We start from the raw sequence: 16,714 nt of genomic DNA, 5'->3' as shown, positions 1-16,714 counted from the left end.
TTGGTGCAATCCAGATGGGAGCCGTCAAATTGTGGCATGCCATGTCATTGCCATGTCAAAACTTCTTAACTTCCTTGAAGGGATGGTATATAGTTGGTCATCATAGCATTTTTCTTTTCTTTGCTTTTCTTTTCTTTTCAGAGAGGTAATCGTTATATGATCGAGAAATCCGTATGAAATTTACTTATCATTCAGGGAAGATGATAAAATTTCTCATGAATTTCATGTTATTTCAGAATAATGTGCACTTATAATATTTGACCAACGGAATGAATATTCGATATTCGGAAAGAATCTTAAGCATTTGTATTTTCTAAAATCTTACAAAAATATTAATAAAACAAACAACATTAACTCAAAAAAATCTTAATCATAGTATAACACAATATAGGCAACAACAAAAATCAATAGCAAATTATCTAACATAGCATCGTGACAAATGAAAATGAATGCTTAAGCATAATGTCATATAAAAATAGTCATTGACCTCAAACATGTATAAATTACGTATCAATATTTTTTTTTTCATCAACTAAAGTTTGCTCGTGTCGTCCATCGAAATGAAATGGCGATAACTCATCTCAGGCAATTGTTAAGCGGTCGTTTGGGCTCTATTCCCTTGGTCATGGTGAGGAAAAAGGAAAGGCATAGCTTTGAAATATTTACAGCTTAGCAAGGACTACCTATCTAGACATAGTGGGAGGGCTCAACAATGTTTAGAAAACTCATGTAAAACCAAATATACAAGAAAAAGAGGAGCATCTTATTATCAATATAAAAATTTCTGGACTTATTCTAAAGAATAACAAATTTATTTTGGCTGCAGACCAGATGACAATTTCAAGCTTCCCTTAGGCATCCTCGATTACTCTTGTCCACATGAGGATATATTCATGCGATCTCCATCAAAAGGGATTCCTTTTTTTCAAAATGATAGATTTCTTTTGAATAGTTTTAGCATTTGAACATTTTTGATGAACACTGTGCTGTTATATATGCTGGTAATGCTACACTCAGAAACAGCCTTCAAGCAACACCCCTCAGTCTCACCTCTCCAAGCTTCATTTCATCTCCTATCATCGGCTGTGGACCAAGATATTCCCTCCGTTCATCATTCGACATGGCTCGTAGCCTTCCAGCCCTCATATACTGAGTGGTAAATGAGTGGTCGTAGTTATCTTGTTCACTTACGTCACACCCATCATATGTTGATTGTTGTGATGATCATTAGTAAGGTACAAAAATTTCAGTAGATCCATCTGTATTTGGCAGAGACACATGAAATCAAGATATGTGGAGATATGATTGATGAGTAGTTTCCACAGTCTATATAGATAGACACGTTAATGTCATTGAATCCTCACACAATTTGTGCAGTGTACCAGTTTGAACAGAGAGCAATTCATTGTTGCAAAAGTTGTGCAATGGCCGATGTGAATTGTGAGATTATTGTGTTGTGATAACAAAAACAAAACAAAAAGCATGCACCGAATGACATGTTTTATCTCTAGACTGCTACCGGAGTAGCAATTTGGTTTCTTCTTGCCTGAGATTCCATCGAGGGAGAAATGAAAAAGAGCATAAGCCAAGGGCACGGTGTACATGAAAGAACAGGTTGGAAGAACATGCAATCATTCTCCCTCAAATGCCAAGCAGCCTCTTCCACGGTCCCGTCCACTAGAAAACATGGGAATGGGAAATGAGGGTCGTTTTCCATCACTTTACTTGAAGAAAAAAGATCATTAGTGATCAAAGCTTGGGAAAATGGTCAGTGATCGACTCAGCTTGCTTTACTCAATCCGTGAAGACTCGTATAGGAGTGTGTTTAGTCCTACATCGGTTATTCGTCAAAAAAATCTTGGATACTTATATAGAACTAAGAAATCTAAAAAATACCTTCAGGCTAGCTTTTTTGAATGAAGTCCTGAGTTGTTACAAATAGTATTAGAGCGAACTCATTCCATAGCACATATGGACTAGAGGACACTGCAGTATGAGTTTATGGAGATTGACCACAGGTCGATCGTGGTGCTTATTATTAGATTTGAATGGATTTGAACCCTTAGCTTGACGAAGATATTAGGGGTTGAACGAAGGGAGTATGTGAAGACCCCTACGAGCATGTATTTAGTTCCACATCAATTTTCTGCCGAAGAGATCTTGGATATTTATATAGGATTAAGGAACCCAAAAAATACCTTTCAACTTATAAGTTGTTACACAATTACCAACTAATGCAATGGTTGACTTACACTCAAGTCAGCGGCCATGTCATCTATGCAATGGATACACCTTCAAACCCCGAAAGCGGATGGAAGAAAGCAATCTATAGAAAGACCATTGCATTTAACTATTTAAGGGAGCTCTATGGTGTTTAACACATTATTATGAGGACAAACAGAGAAGTGAAATGCTTTGTCAACACAAATATCACACAACAAAGATACTATTATATATGTGACCCTGTTTATCTACCAATTGAATTCAGATGGATGTGCCTGTTTTTATTCTCAAAAAACCTGCAAGTACATAAAATGTCAATATTCAACTTGTTGGTCATCAACTGTGTAATCCACGATCATTCAAAATATGAAAACGATCGGTGGCGTTAATGAGAGATTTGCACAGGTTCTAGCACTTCATGCCTTGCAGTCAAGGAAGACCAGGAACTAATGGTAGACCTCCGAGGATGTGATTTATGACTGTATATTACTGTCTGTTGTGCTAATCAGCAACTGAAGCTCATGAAATTTCATCGAATTCTCCGAAAATTAGATCAATCAGAGCATGTGAGTTCAGTATCCTAGCATCAATTCTATAGCAGTCCTCAGAATAATTCATCTAGAGTCAGGTTGTTGGCCGTCATGACACAGTTGAGCAGTGCACTTCGGTATAAACCATCCCCCTTTGTTGCCAAAATGCATCCATATAACTGTTAGTCCATCGGACCATCAAAGAAATCAATGTTTCCATCAAATATATGTCTCATAACCTTTTCTTTTATTTTTGTCCACGACTGCTTCGGTTGTAAAACTTGCTAGCTTTTCCCACGTATAAAGCATGAAGTTCCAAGCTGAGTACTGTCTCAATATCTTGTCCTTCCCCATTGGGGATCAGATGCCTCCACATACACCCAATCTCTTCACTAGATACAAAAGACACCTCGACATGCGCTACCTTGATTGCTCCACATCTGATAGAAGCGCAGTCCACCAAATAAAGCTCTTTTGGGACTATGTGAAGCTGGCTTTGTAGCGCAGTTAATTGCGAGGTCTTGGACAGTCGGATAACAACTATCCGGCATAGCAAAAGATCTCCTGATGTAAGTAGATCTGGTAAACTATTCAACAAGTTGAATAATCTCATAAGTAATTTGAAAGATCTCTGTATCTTTAATGTACAACTATATAAGCTCTGCATCCTGATATGAGTCGGTTTTTTTAAAAAAGATAGATCAACATCACTCAACGAGCGGCGCCAATGCTGCGAGGTTATTCTCAAGTTTGAGATGAGAGTCGAGCAACTTCTCTAAATACAAATGCTTTCAGCTGAAGAAGGTTAATAGTGGATCATTTTGCAAGAAATCAGAAAGTTGTGCATCCTCTTCCTCTTCCATTGCTGATGCGCCTCTGCCGGTGCCTTCTAACCATTCTGTACAATTTCATGTCATGCGATTTTGTCTATATGTAGCATAAATTCAGGAATAGACATGGAGATGGGTCTACAAGAATATATGAAGATAAATCTCTTAGGATTTGAAGAGTGTACATCAAGCAAGCATCACTAAGTAGATACGCCAAATCTATCAGATATGTAGATATGATCATGGCTGTTGCGACATTGGACTCATATTGAATTATAATGTATGTGAAGAATCTAGCAGCATAGATAATTTCATCTGTTGAAATGTTGCACCACAGCTGACAATCTCTTCTGTTGGTGCTTACTGTATTAGATGCGCATATTGGTGTAGCATGGTCCACCTGGGGGCCCAGAACAAAAACCCACCAACAATTTAGATAACCATCAGCTCCAAGTGCTCTAAAAGGGAATATAATCCAAATTTAATGCTCAAGCGCCTTTCATGAAGCATGATCGACCTGCTAAAAAGCAAACAGAGCTAAAATGGAATCAGTGGAGACCATGCATGGAGACAAGGAGGAGACGTACAATAAAGTGGATAACCGGTGGTTAAATTGGATTTATATAAATGGTGAAGTTGGTATTCTGGGTTTGCTGGTTAGGTGCCATGCAAGTCAATAAGAAGGCTCTATAACAAAGCCCTGATGCCATGTGAGATTCTGCAGTGGGCATGTGAGTTGCCTGCCTCTAATACTGTGGTCAATGTAGTGCGCCTAAGGTGTTTGCAAGTATGTTCTGTAGAGCCTTATTTTAACAACTATTTCTACCAAGCAAATACTCGAAAAAGAAGGCTTACACTCTCAAGAGTAACTCAGTAAACTATCTGTGAGCTTTGGTCTGAAAGATGCCAAGGTATGTTGGAAAAAAGTTATATCGCTAATCTGGGTAATCTCATCCAAACATTTCTACAACTCCAGATTCTTCTCTTAGGATAGCCCCAAACTGTCAATTAATCTGCAAAATTTGAATTATTTAGATTGTCAAGTAACCACACACAACTTCTACAAAGAGTAGGGAGAACACCAGAGCAGTATTTTTCAATTCATGAATCATTCCAAATCGTTAAACTTGCAGTCATGTTTCTCTGAGGAGACATGCTTACATCGTGCATGGTGGCCATATTTTTTTGGCCTTGACCACTTGTTTCGAGGGAAAAATGAGGGATTGACTCAACTAACTGTTCACCAACCATTCGTTGATTTGTGAAAAGAGGAGGAGAAAAATGTGGTCAATAAAATAAATAAAGAAATATCTTATATTTGGTTCTGCTAATGGTCGACCCGGACCACTTGGACAGGGCCTGTGATCAAAATTAGACCGAGACCGAGACTCATTTCTCTCTCTCTCGATTAAAGGCTAACGGTATTAATTTCATGTTGATTAGAGCCTTCAACCCCAGAGAAGCATCGAGACTAGGGATCGGGCCATGTGTTGGAAGCTATAGTTAACCTTGTCGGAAGGATTTTCAGATCTAATTGAATTAGGACTGTAAGTTACCTCTACCCCTAGCTTGTTTAATCATACTCATGATGTAGTACATATTATTTGAAAATTAATCTATTTCTATTAAGTATATTATGCACACTGCATAAAATTGAATTGTAAAATGTTGGATCAAGTATGATATAATTTACATGAGCATGAATCATATTTTATTGCATCGATAAATGTGTTGATAACATTATCTTCTGATTTTGCCACTCTCTAATCTAACTATGATCACACAGGTTTAGAATATAATCTCCTTTTGGGCATCCAATGAAGCAATCACTAGCGCATGCCGCCTAACGGTTTGTTACAATCAGGAGCTGTTTTTTTTCAAACCTAGCCAATCGAGGTTGCTGACAGTATATTGCAATTGGGAGCAAGTTTCCTTTCGGGCCTAGCTAATCAAGATTGATGGCACATGCTGTGGAAGCATGTATCTTCGTGTAATTTTAGAGCTAATTTTCTTCCAAGCCTCCAGTGGGGGATTACTATCACATGACCAGTGAACAATATGTTGTAGTCAGGATCTCATCTCTTTCAGGGCTTGCCACGGGCTAATTATGGCCATAGTCGTGAGGACTAGGAGAGAGTGAGAATGGATGATCCATCCCTGGTTGTTTTGAAAATTTATTTTTGACCAAATACATTATATATTCTCAAATCTATGTTGATAGATATGATATGGTTTCATATATTCTTGAGCATGTTGTTATTTATGGAAAATCATGCAAAATTCATATCTCTTGCATAATATATTTGATCTAACTAGAGGTTAGTAACTTACTGGGTTGTGAAACTCAATATTTCTCTTCTATTTTTTTTCAGATGCAGTCGAGTAGACGAGGCTTGGGATCAAGCAGTGAGGAGCTTAGGGTAGTGTTCTTGAAATAATTTAATTCTTGGTAATTGTAGACTATTCTTTTGGAAACTAAATTAGATTATTTATTTCTACCATAGTCTCAGTTGGAATGATATGTGTATGAATCAAAAGGCATGCCTTGGAATGATAGTCTCAGTTAAATATTTCATATCAGGCCGATCAGGCAATCTGGGCCGGCCCAAACCGTAATCGGACCTTGGTTAGTGGATGTTGGCCCAGAGTTGCAGACCCACCGAGCCCAATGGGAACCATGATCAGCGTACTCTTCAAGATTCGAGACACGGGCGAGATATGATTGGAACCATCAACCATCGGCGATGGTAAAACCCTCCTTCCGGTTCACTCCGCTCCAGAGTTTCTTCGACCTCTCCTCGCCCCAAGAAATGGAAGAACCCCGATATTTTCCATCGGAGGGAGGCCAATGCCCGCCGGCGGCGATCAGGCGGAGGAGGCCCGGTGGACTCCAAAACCGAGGGCGACGGGGGAGGGCTGCAGCATTCTCCTCGGCATCAACGACGGCGACCGTATCGTCTTCGCCCGCGTCTCCCCCGCCGCGTTCGTTCTACTCTCCCTATCTCTCTCTCTCTTTGATTTCTTGGATGGTCGAACACACTCATATGGATAGGGTTTGTGCTTGTTCTTGCAGGACTTCGAAGATTGGGAACCAGAAATGCTTCTCGATCCCCTTGATCGGCTGCCCGTTTGGATCGTTGCTCCGAGTCCACACCGGCCGCGATGGTCCCCATCTGGCACGCTGCGCTGCTTCCACTGCCTTGACCCACGGTTAGCCATTCCTGACCGTATTTATCTTCTTGTGGCTTTCTTTGATATTATCTCGTTGTATTGCATGAATTCATTTGTATAATTCATAACAGGTATTGCGATTCTTGGGTTCGTTGATTTGGATTATCGTTCACAACTCTAAAATTTGGTTTTCACAACCTGAATTCTTGGCGAAATTGCGTTTTGAAAAGCTTCTTCGTTTCCTTGCGTCGTTCTTGAGCCTCTCATGCTCCTATTTTCTTCAGGATTGAAAGCCTCGTATTCCAATTCCTCCACCATTGAAGAAGGTGGTCTTGAAACGTATTTGCCTTTTGGCTTTAATTGGTTTTTCACCTATTTGATTGACCCGAGTTTCTTCATAAAGGTCTCTTCCTACCCAAACATATTGTTGGCATTCTTTGTGTAGAACCTTCCCAACAAAATCACAGGCTGCATGCTATCTTGTCATGATAATTCTGAAGCCGAATTTGACGTCCCTTTTGTCCAGCAATCTATCTATTCTAATCCACTGTTTCTTGTTTCATATATTGAAGAAAAACTTGAAGCTTAAACCAAGGACTGTCCTTAATCTGCCTACTTTCCCTGGCAATTTAAATTCTTGTTTTCTTCCTCATGGAAACATCTGAATCCATAGGCAAAATCTCTAAGTGTGCCGACTTCCTTCTATTCTTCTAGTGCAATTCTTTTGCTCGACTTTTAAAAGTGCATGCAGACCGTGTAGATTCAAATGCAGCAGGTGGCTTAACCTAGCTCCAACTCAACTTAAATTTGGCACAATTAGGATTTGACATATAAACTTGTCGGTTTAATTTAAGTTGACTCTAGGCCCTAATATTCCAACTAAGCTAATAGGTGTGGCAAAACTAGATTCAACCAAAATAGTTAGATGTTGTCTGCTTTCTTTGTAAATTTTAGATTCACGTCTAGTCTGGCTTGAAGCTGCCCCTAACATCTAATAACTGAATAACCAAATACAATTTAGACCAATACTGGACATATTTGTCCTAGATGTCGGGGTGCCTTGTTAAATTAATAAAAGCAATTAGCATAATCAATGGTCCATTTATGAATGAAATGGGATTCATTATTGGCGCAAGACTAAGTTAAGATCAATCTTCTCAATTGTTGTCATAGAAGATCAAACCAAATATAGGTTTTGGGCTTGAAGCATCTCTATACCTATTAAACGAAAAGGAGAGAGAAAGTTAGAGACCTCTCCAAAATTTGGAAAATATGGAAAGAAATTCATAGAATAAATCAGAAAAAAAAGGAGGAAAACCGCACGACTTGGACTCTTCAAACTTAAGTAAAAGGAAAACTGCACGACTTGGGCTCTTAAGGAAAAAATCTTGGATGTTCCTTCTGAACAAAAGAATGAGACCACCCTTGAGAATTTCTCTTCTCGAGATAAAAATTTGAACATCCTTGACCTTTTTATGGTATTGTAGGGAGGTCCAGGGGGTTTTGGCTTTCAGTTGGGATTGCTTCATGCATTGGGATAAGGGTAGGATAGTAATTGGATTGAGGCTCAGATGTGGCAAATACGGTGCCTTGTGGTAGAAGACTTCTTTTTATTATGGTCATCTGTATGGGCAGAGAGCCAAAAGTCATGCTATTCGTTTGGATGATCCGTAGGGACAACATTGCTAAGTTGGACCGAGATTGGTGATAGGTGTTGCTGAGTTGTTTCCGCTAAATAAAAGAATCAAAAGGAACCGTGCATGTTAGTTTGCCATTTACTTTGAGGTGCACTTAACTTGGTTGTCTCTTGGTCTATGGTTTGATGACACCTCCCACAGATACAAAATTTTGGATCTCTCCTCTCCAACAACTAAATTCATTTTTTATTTGGAAGATGCAAATGTAGGTAGACAAAACTGGTAAGGATGAGGATTCTTTTTTTTTGTGGAAATAGGAGTCCTTCCTATTGGTGAGTTGGGGACCTAATTAGCGAGCGAAAACTAGTAAGGATCCTCCCTTCTTTCGATCTTCGCAGGTTGACACTAGATTGATCTAGAGGCATCATGAGCCGCTCGATTCCAAAGCGGTATAGAGAACCATGCACACAAAAGAAACATGTACAATCCTTCAAATCCCGGTATTTTTCCATTGCATTTTCCATATTATTTCTTTGATAATTCCTATTATTTTTATATACAATCCTTTCGATTAAATATTAACTTCTATTGATTCTTTGGATTACTTTTTCGATTATTTTTCTTATATTAAGTTTTAATGCACATTTGTTAAATTTTTATTAAATATTAACTTCTATTAAATTGCAATTCATTTGATTGTTTCTTATTTTATTAAATGTAGCATTTGAATTGTAACCTTGCATTTAGTGTCACGACGATCAAAAGTAGCATGAAACTAGAAAAAAAAACCTCGTCTCTAGGTTAGTATTGCAATTTTTCAATTTATTCCTTCAGTTATTCCTACTATTTTAACTTCGTCTTGAACTTTTTATTTCTTCTTGCAATTCCTTCGATTATTCATTGTTTATTATAATGGTAATGTTTGAATGGCCATAGTATTAACTTGGAAGCAGATCCATGCTATAGAATTTTTTATTTCGAAAAGTTTAATTTTTAGTAGTTTAACATGTGAAATAATATAATTGTCATGCTTCAGATGTTAATTCACATATCATATAATGCTCTAATTATTAAAAATAGGATTGAATTATCAATATTTAATAAATATTAATATTTACTATTGAAGTTAATTTAATATTCGAATTATATGTTAACTTATATATTGAATATTGAATTTTATATTAAATATATTGAATATTTTAAATATAATATTTGCTATTAATTTGATTAGTATATATAAAATTTAATAAATAACTTATTAATGTTAATATTAATATTTAGTTAATGTAGAAGTTAAATATATGGTTAATATAAAACTTATTAATTAATATATAATTTATTGACATTAATTTTATTTAATATAGAAGCTAAATATACGGTTAATATAAAACTTATTAATATTGAAGTTGTTACCATAAAAGTTATTTGGGTAGATTATTATTATTATTATTGTTGTTGTTGTTGTTGCTGCTCTTTAACTTTTATTTAGTATTAATATATTACTATTTACTATAGAAGTTATTTAATATTTGATATTAATATCAATTTAATATTATTTATGAATAGATTAAATATTCATATTAATATAAGTTTTTGTATTAATATTTATATTTAATATTAATATCAATTTTATATTATTTATAAAATGTGAAATATTCGTATTAATATAAATTTGTATATTAACGTTTATATTTAATATTTAATATTAATATCAATTTATATTTAATTTTAATTATGAACAAATTAAATATTCAAATTAATATAAGTTCTAATGTTAACATTTAATATAGGTTAGCACTATGATTTTTCCAATTATTTTCTATTATTTTAATTTCATTTTGAATTTTTTATTTTGTAAAAACAAATCTAATTTATTTCTTCTTGCAAATCTTATATTTTCATTAAGTTTTAATGAAAATATGTTATGCTGCTGTGAATAGAGCTATATGAAATTTCTCAACAGTTGAAAAAAAAAGTTGTTCGGTTGTTCAAAAAAAAAAGTTCGTTTGTAAGCGAAATTACATGGAATTTTTTTATAAAAAAATCATGCATAGAAAAGAAAAAAAGATCTAAGAAAGTCACTTGTACTTTCCTTTTATTCAATAATATTTAACCTTTTTCTCCAATATTAATTTCATGAAGAATCCTTTCACACGTATTCTTTCTCAACCAGCCACATGTGCTTCCCTTTTATTCAATATAATATTAAGAATCTCATGTCTTACTAATAATTTTTCTTCATAAATTATTGGTGCAGAAAAAGCAATATAATATATCGAATGATTTAGTTCTTGGTGCCATTGGGTTAAGTCTCTACATAATTATTTAATTTTCAATAACGTATTTGTTTTATAATGCACTTTATATATTTTTGTTCATATATTTCAGTTGTTTATTTGTATGTATTTTTTGTTCGTTATATTAACAATCTTTGAAAAATCTTCAAAATAAAAATATGTTATGCTACTTCGAATAGAGCTATATGAAATTTCTCAATTTTTGAAGATATTGAAGGAAAAACCCATACATATGTAATGTGCTGATCCTACTTATTCCACAAAAGTGAAATTTAATTTTTTTTTCTTTTTTTAATACATTGCATGATGTTATTTTACTGATGATGGATCTGCATAAGTCAAGAAAGGATGGGCTGGGCTATGGAAGAATAAGTCCGTCCAATTTAGAACATGGAAATTACCCAAATGAAAATATGTTATGCTACTTTGAATAGAGGTATATGAAGATATTAAAGGAAAAAACCATACATATATAATATGTTGATCATGCTTATTCCACAAAAGTGAAATTTAATTGTTTCCTTTTTAATACATTCTGTAATATTATTTTACTCATGATGGATCAGCATAAGTCGAGAAACGATGGGCTGGGTCATGGAAGAATAAGTCCATCCAGTTTAGAACATGGAAATTACCCTCTGTATATAGATTTATGTTGTCTATTTCAGCATAATGCCAGTTTTTTGTTGTGGGTAATTCATTTTCTATCAAGTTAAATGGTTGAACTTAGGTAATGTATATATCTAAAAAATTATTTCTTCAGTATATCTTATTGTCAACAAAAATAATGCATTCATCACAAATGATTTTCCTTATTTTGCTACATGACTTAAAGCATGCAAAATATTCTTTAAATTGATTGAAAAGAATTGCACATTGTGTTATTTCCAATTGGTAATTGTAGGCATAAACTGGATAAAATTTCAAAGCAATTCGAAGTGCTGGAATAAAATCCATGCATATGTGCATAATACTTATGTAAGAAAGATAATGTTTAGTTATTTTACAAATAACAAAATTGCCATCAACCAAAATGGGATAGATTGTGTAGCCTAAGGTGACTAAGGGTGATTCAGGTTGGATCTTGAAAGGTGACCTATTGGACTTTCAAGTTGCCTGGTCTATCTAATGTCATGTTGGTTGTGAGTCAAACCTACATAGACTTTTCTTTTATTCCATTCTTAATACTTTCTACTTTTATTAGAACTTTTCCTTCTTATAGTATCTTTTTTGGCAGTTCAGCATCAAAGTTGGGACAAGTTAGCTAAATCAAATCATGTCAAAGACTTTCTTGCTAGGTGCAATAAAGTTTTATATGTCATGATGGATTAGGTTAAACCATGACTAGATGAGTTGAGCTATTTAAAATTAAGTCCAAATTAGATATACATGGTAGGCCATAGTTGTACTGGGATTGTAAATATAAATATTTAAAATGAATCTATTCGCATGCAACGAGTGGCAATATTTACATTATTATATTATGCGAAAAGGAGAAAGTATTGGAAGTGAAATTCTTTCTCTCCTCTTTCTCAAAAATCTAGAAAAGGGGATAAAATCATAATATTTTGCTTGATTTAAGGTCAACCGGGGCGTCGAAAATACAGGGTATTTATTTCCCTACATCTTTTTCATTGTACGTCTGCCCCTTTTCCCGCCTCTCCTCATTGTCATCATTAGATTTTTTTTTTGATAATATTTCTTGCATTTTTTTGATATTAATATTTTTTATTAACTAGGTCCCAAGTATGATATGCTTTGGTTATTTTTTCAGAGAAACTTGCAATGCTGATATTAGGTTTCATATTCTAATCTATTCAAAGATGCTAAGGTAGCTTTATGTTGCACAATTTTATCATTTCTCTATATTTTTTTTACTTTGAAGATTTAGTTTTTCTAATAATTAGCTCATCATCATTATAGATAGGAAAAATTAAAATAATCGTGGATAACCAAGATTTCAAATCTTAGACACGATGTATTAGTGACTAACTCTTCTTCTTTAAGTGACAATTAGCATATAGATTACATAACAGGGGGGTTTAATTAAATAGTGTATAGACTATTGGACACAATCTTGATGTATATCATTCGATTCGACTCCGCATCTTGTTTTGTATTTCCACCTAATTACAAATTTTGTATTTCTTGCATTCTTCAATCATTTTATTAAATAATTTATCATTCCCATGAGTGCTATATTTTTATTAATGAAATTTTGAAATTAAAATGATCGATAATTATAAAATGCGTTGCACCTATAATATATTTTTTATTTTATTTTTTGAAAAGTTATTTATTCTTCTATTAGGTAAATTTATATTTAAATTTTTATTATCTTCTCCGCGCATTGTGCGGGTATGAACTCTTCAGGATGACTGAGTACTTTGATACAAATTTGAGTTTGTCGCTTGAGTATTACAGCATATTCTTCTGATGGGAGGATGAATTTTCAGTATCATTTGGTTTGTCTCTTCATTGCTGTGTCTCGCTAATTAATTGGACTTTTGAGGACACATACTAAGCAATGAACTAGGTTCTAACATTTATTAATTTTTGAACATGTGTATATTAGCGTAAAGCTAAAACCCATCCGTGAATGATTCAACCTGCATTGTCTTCTAGTCAAACTAAACCACTAGTTGACCTCCAAAACCATGGGGTCGACATCAGCAGTAAGAGTCTTTAAAAAAGTGGAGCCTTAGAAATATAAGGTTTCAAGAAAGATAAAACTGGATGGCTTAGCCTGGTATGAACTCTTCAGGATGACTGAGTACTTTGATACAAATTTGAGTTTGTCGCTTGAGTATTACAGCATATTCTTCTGATGGGAGGATGAATTTTCAGTATCATTTGGTTTGTCTCTTCATTATAACATGCAAAGAAGAATTTTAGAGATGCTAGATTAAAGGAAAAATAAGGATAAAAAAATTTAAGGTAAGTTGTGTATTTATTCTTTACTTCTGGAATTATAAAACAAAAGATTTATGGTCTGAGAAATGGGCATGCATAAGCATAATGGTGACATACCATAAGCAATGTTAGAGCCATTAGTTTCTAGAGGTTGGGAAAAACGGGGTACTATAACTTTGATATGCTAGCCAATTTTCTTATCTTGTTTGAGAAAATTTACTGAGATCATTTCTTGACAAGTTTAAGGAAAGAAAAGGTAAGAGTGGAAAGTCAAGCTCTTCCCCTTTTTTGGGTAAACCAAAGTCAAACTTATTTGACGGAGATTTTTGACCATGGAATGGTCGTCAGACCACCAACTTGGTTTCTGTTGATTATTATATAACTGAATGTTAGTATCTTTTGCAAAATCAGTTGTTTGGTATTCCATCAAATGCAGGATTATTCAAGCACCTTTTCTGATCTCTGTTTTTCACAAAACTTTGCCCACGAAAGCTCCAAACCACATGAGAATATCCAATCTTCAGAAATACAATCACATACTTAGGAGTCTTTGCTGACTGAATGTGCTTCCAAAAAGCTTTTTCTGATGATCAAGTTGTCAGGGAAGGAGATTCTTTGCCAGGTGAACAGTTAGTCGTCTCCCAAGAAACATCTCTTTTTTCTGGAAGTGATCTGCAAGATATTATGGGCACACATAGATGTTCTCCTATCATTGTAGACTGCAGAGATAAGACCACTCCTACAGTTTTCAAGTCAGTCAATCCAGGGAGGAGGGCATCACCAGAAGTCATAAAGTTATGGAAGGAAAAAGGCCTTAGAAGGTAAGGTATAAACTGAATATAATGAAAGCGAGATCTTAGTCTTTAATGGCTCTTTTTCTCATTCCTTTATGTAGCTTGATGGTTGCTGCTCCAGAACTGGAGGTGGGGAGCTTAGTTCAAGATCTGCTGCCACTTATTATCATATTCTGCACCATTTGCAATTTATCACCAATGCCATCAGGTGATTAGATATTTCATATGACTAGTATTAGCAGCTATTTCATATGCAAATACAGAAAACAGTACTCGCTTATGCCCCATATCTGTACTCACATATGCCGTATATCTCCTGTTAATGTGCTCCTTTGGCTATATTAGTTGGATCTTAACCATGCAATTGGAAAACTATTTCTGTTTATTGACCTTACTCGTCCTGATTGGTGATGAAATATGCATCCTCATGCAACATGCATGCAGAGACTCCAAACTGCAAGAATGGCCATTGGATTGCAAATTTGAGAGCCTTGCTTCGTGAATATCAGGTCAGACTTTCTAATGTGGTTAAAATAGAGAGCCATTTATCCCACTGTTAACATGTAAGTGTATATGCACATTCATTAGCATGAGGTGCAACTTAGATCACTTGAAGCAGTAATGTGCATGTACATTTTTATTTTTTTTTCCTTGGTATCGTCTCTCCATTTTGCCTATAATTTTCGTTCATGCTAAAGGCACGCATCTTTAGTTCAAATCAGCAAGATTAGCCATCAGATTTGAGACACTTACTTTCAGCAAAAAATGTTCTTTCATCATGTTATTTATAGATTATTATGCTTGTTAAGACGTAAGTCATTGAATTAATTGCTGTCCGCTGCATTTGTTCTGCTAACATCAGCAGATTTAGAACTATTGTATTTGCTCAGATGTCAACTGATGCAATCAGGATCTTACTACTTTGCAGGGCTATTTTCAGACATTTAGTAATGATGCCAGCCCCCTTATAGGTCGAAGGCATTTTTCATTAGCTTTCTTGTGTGATACCATCCAGTCACTGTTTTGTACAGAACTTTCTCCATAATCTTGGGACATTAGTGAGTGCGTCTCCAAGACTGATTCTGTTGTTTTAGTGTGCGGTTATTCTTCTGATTTTTCTCTGAACTTCGTACACGAAACAGCCATAGAGAAGCTTTCCAATCGCTTAGGCCCAGTTGTGTTAAAATATGGGAAGTTCATGGGCCATGCTGATTCAATAACATGCTTCTTCACCATTATGCAATGAAACTTTATACTTGACCTTGTTTTTTTGCGTTAATTCTAGTGGACATCTGTCATCCACTAGAGTTTGTCTGGGAAAGAAAAACTGGCTAGTTTAGCTTGTGGTGCTATAGGAGGTTTTTTTGGATGTTTCTATATCTGTAGGAGCAATGCATAAAGCCTGGCAATGTAAGTGAAAACAAGGTTCTTGACTTAATACTTATGGTAGGAAATTTGCATGTTATCATGTGTCGAGTTCTGCTAAAGCTTCCGCCCACTCACTGTTGTGGAATTATATGCTCCTATATGCTGCAGGTCATGTTTCTTGTTCATTCTACTCCTTTTTCACCCCCTCCATTTCTGTTATGATGATTAGAAGCCAACGGTTTCATGGCCAATATAGGGCACACAGCACTTGGTCTTCCGGCAAAAATTGCCATGTTAGTGGTCAAAAGTCAAGACTGACCAAGCTCAGATTCATAACTCCAACGCCTATCTGAAACTGCAAGATGGCCAGAAGTGGCCGACTAACCCACAGTTACGTCACAGTATCCAGAAACAATGTTAGCCCTAAGCTCCTGCCAAATCTATGTTTGATCGAGCATTTTGGTTCGCAGTATAAAGACACAGAATTGTTTGTGCTACGTGTCAGAAATGAATATTGCTCGTTGTTTCAAATGCTGTTGCAGGTTCTTCCTTCACGTACTCATCCACTGACGTAGATGAGTGGATTTAGTGGTTACATTTTAAGTGGAATTAGAATTTGCCGTAACGAAAGCTTGCAATGGAAATGATTGACAGCTTTAATCCTAAGGCTTTGTTTTTTTTCCTGGCAATCAGGAAACGCAAGCAGCTTAAGGGAACAAACCCATCATGACAACACAGACCCGAGGGGTAGAACTCTCCTAGTTTATTTTCTTGCAGGGAGTTCCCTGTCTGACCCCAATTGGATGCATTTATGTTTTATATTATATGTAGTATAACAGTCCTTGATAATTATAGGATGTATTTGGTACTTGCAATAAATACCACCAACCATGCTGGTGCACGGTAGGCGATCATACGAGTATCATATATTTCATTTCTGTGGACTGCAAG

At 35.3% G+C, this 16,714-nt stretch overlaps 1 protein-coding gene across 3 annotated transcripts; it reads left to right on the top strand.

Annotated features, from left to right (window-relative positions):
- The first annotated feature begins 6,333 nt into the window (after positions 1-6,333).
- Positions 6,334-15,863, top strand: LOC103719886. Of its 3 annotated transcripts, XM_039117376.1 has the most exons (8): positions 6,338-6,565; positions 6,657-6,793; positions 14,038-14,098; positions 14,132-14,223; positions 14,320-14,422; positions 14,497-14,603; positions 14,840-14,904; positions 15,324-15,863. In XM_039117376.1, the coding sequence occupies exons 4-8, from the start codon at positions 14,163-14,165 to the stop codon at positions 15,438-15,440; spliced, it is 453 nt and encodes a 150-aa protein (XP_038973304.1). In that variant the 5' UTR covers positions 6,338-6,565; positions 6,657-6,793; positions 14,038-14,098; positions 14,132-14,162; the 3' UTR covers positions 15,441-15,863. The 3 variants fall into 3 exon arrangements, 2 of the variants coding, with proteins under 2 accessions (XP_038973300.1, XP_038973304.1); XM_039117372.1 differs by having other exon boundaries at positions 6,334-6,565; positions 14,038-14,422; XR_005507533.1 differs by lacking the exons at positions 6,338-6,565; positions 6,657-6,793 and having other exon boundaries at positions 10,339-14,223; positions 14,327-14,422; positions 14,840-15,863.
- The last annotated feature ends 851 nt before the right edge of the window (positions 15,864-16,714 follow it).

The sequence above is a fragment of the Phoenix dactylifera genome, chromosome 2, assembly GCF_009389715.1.
Source record: "Phoenix dactylifera cultivar Barhee BC4 chromosome 2, palm_55x_up_171113_PBpolish2nd_filt_p, whole genome shotgun sequence".
Lineage (NCBI taxonomy): Eukaryota > Viridiplantae > Streptophyta > Magnoliopsida > Arecales > Arecaceae > Phoenix > Phoenix dactylifera.
The sequence above is the reverse complement of the archived record's forward strand: the minus strand, read 5'-3'. Positions and strand labels throughout refer to the sequence as shown.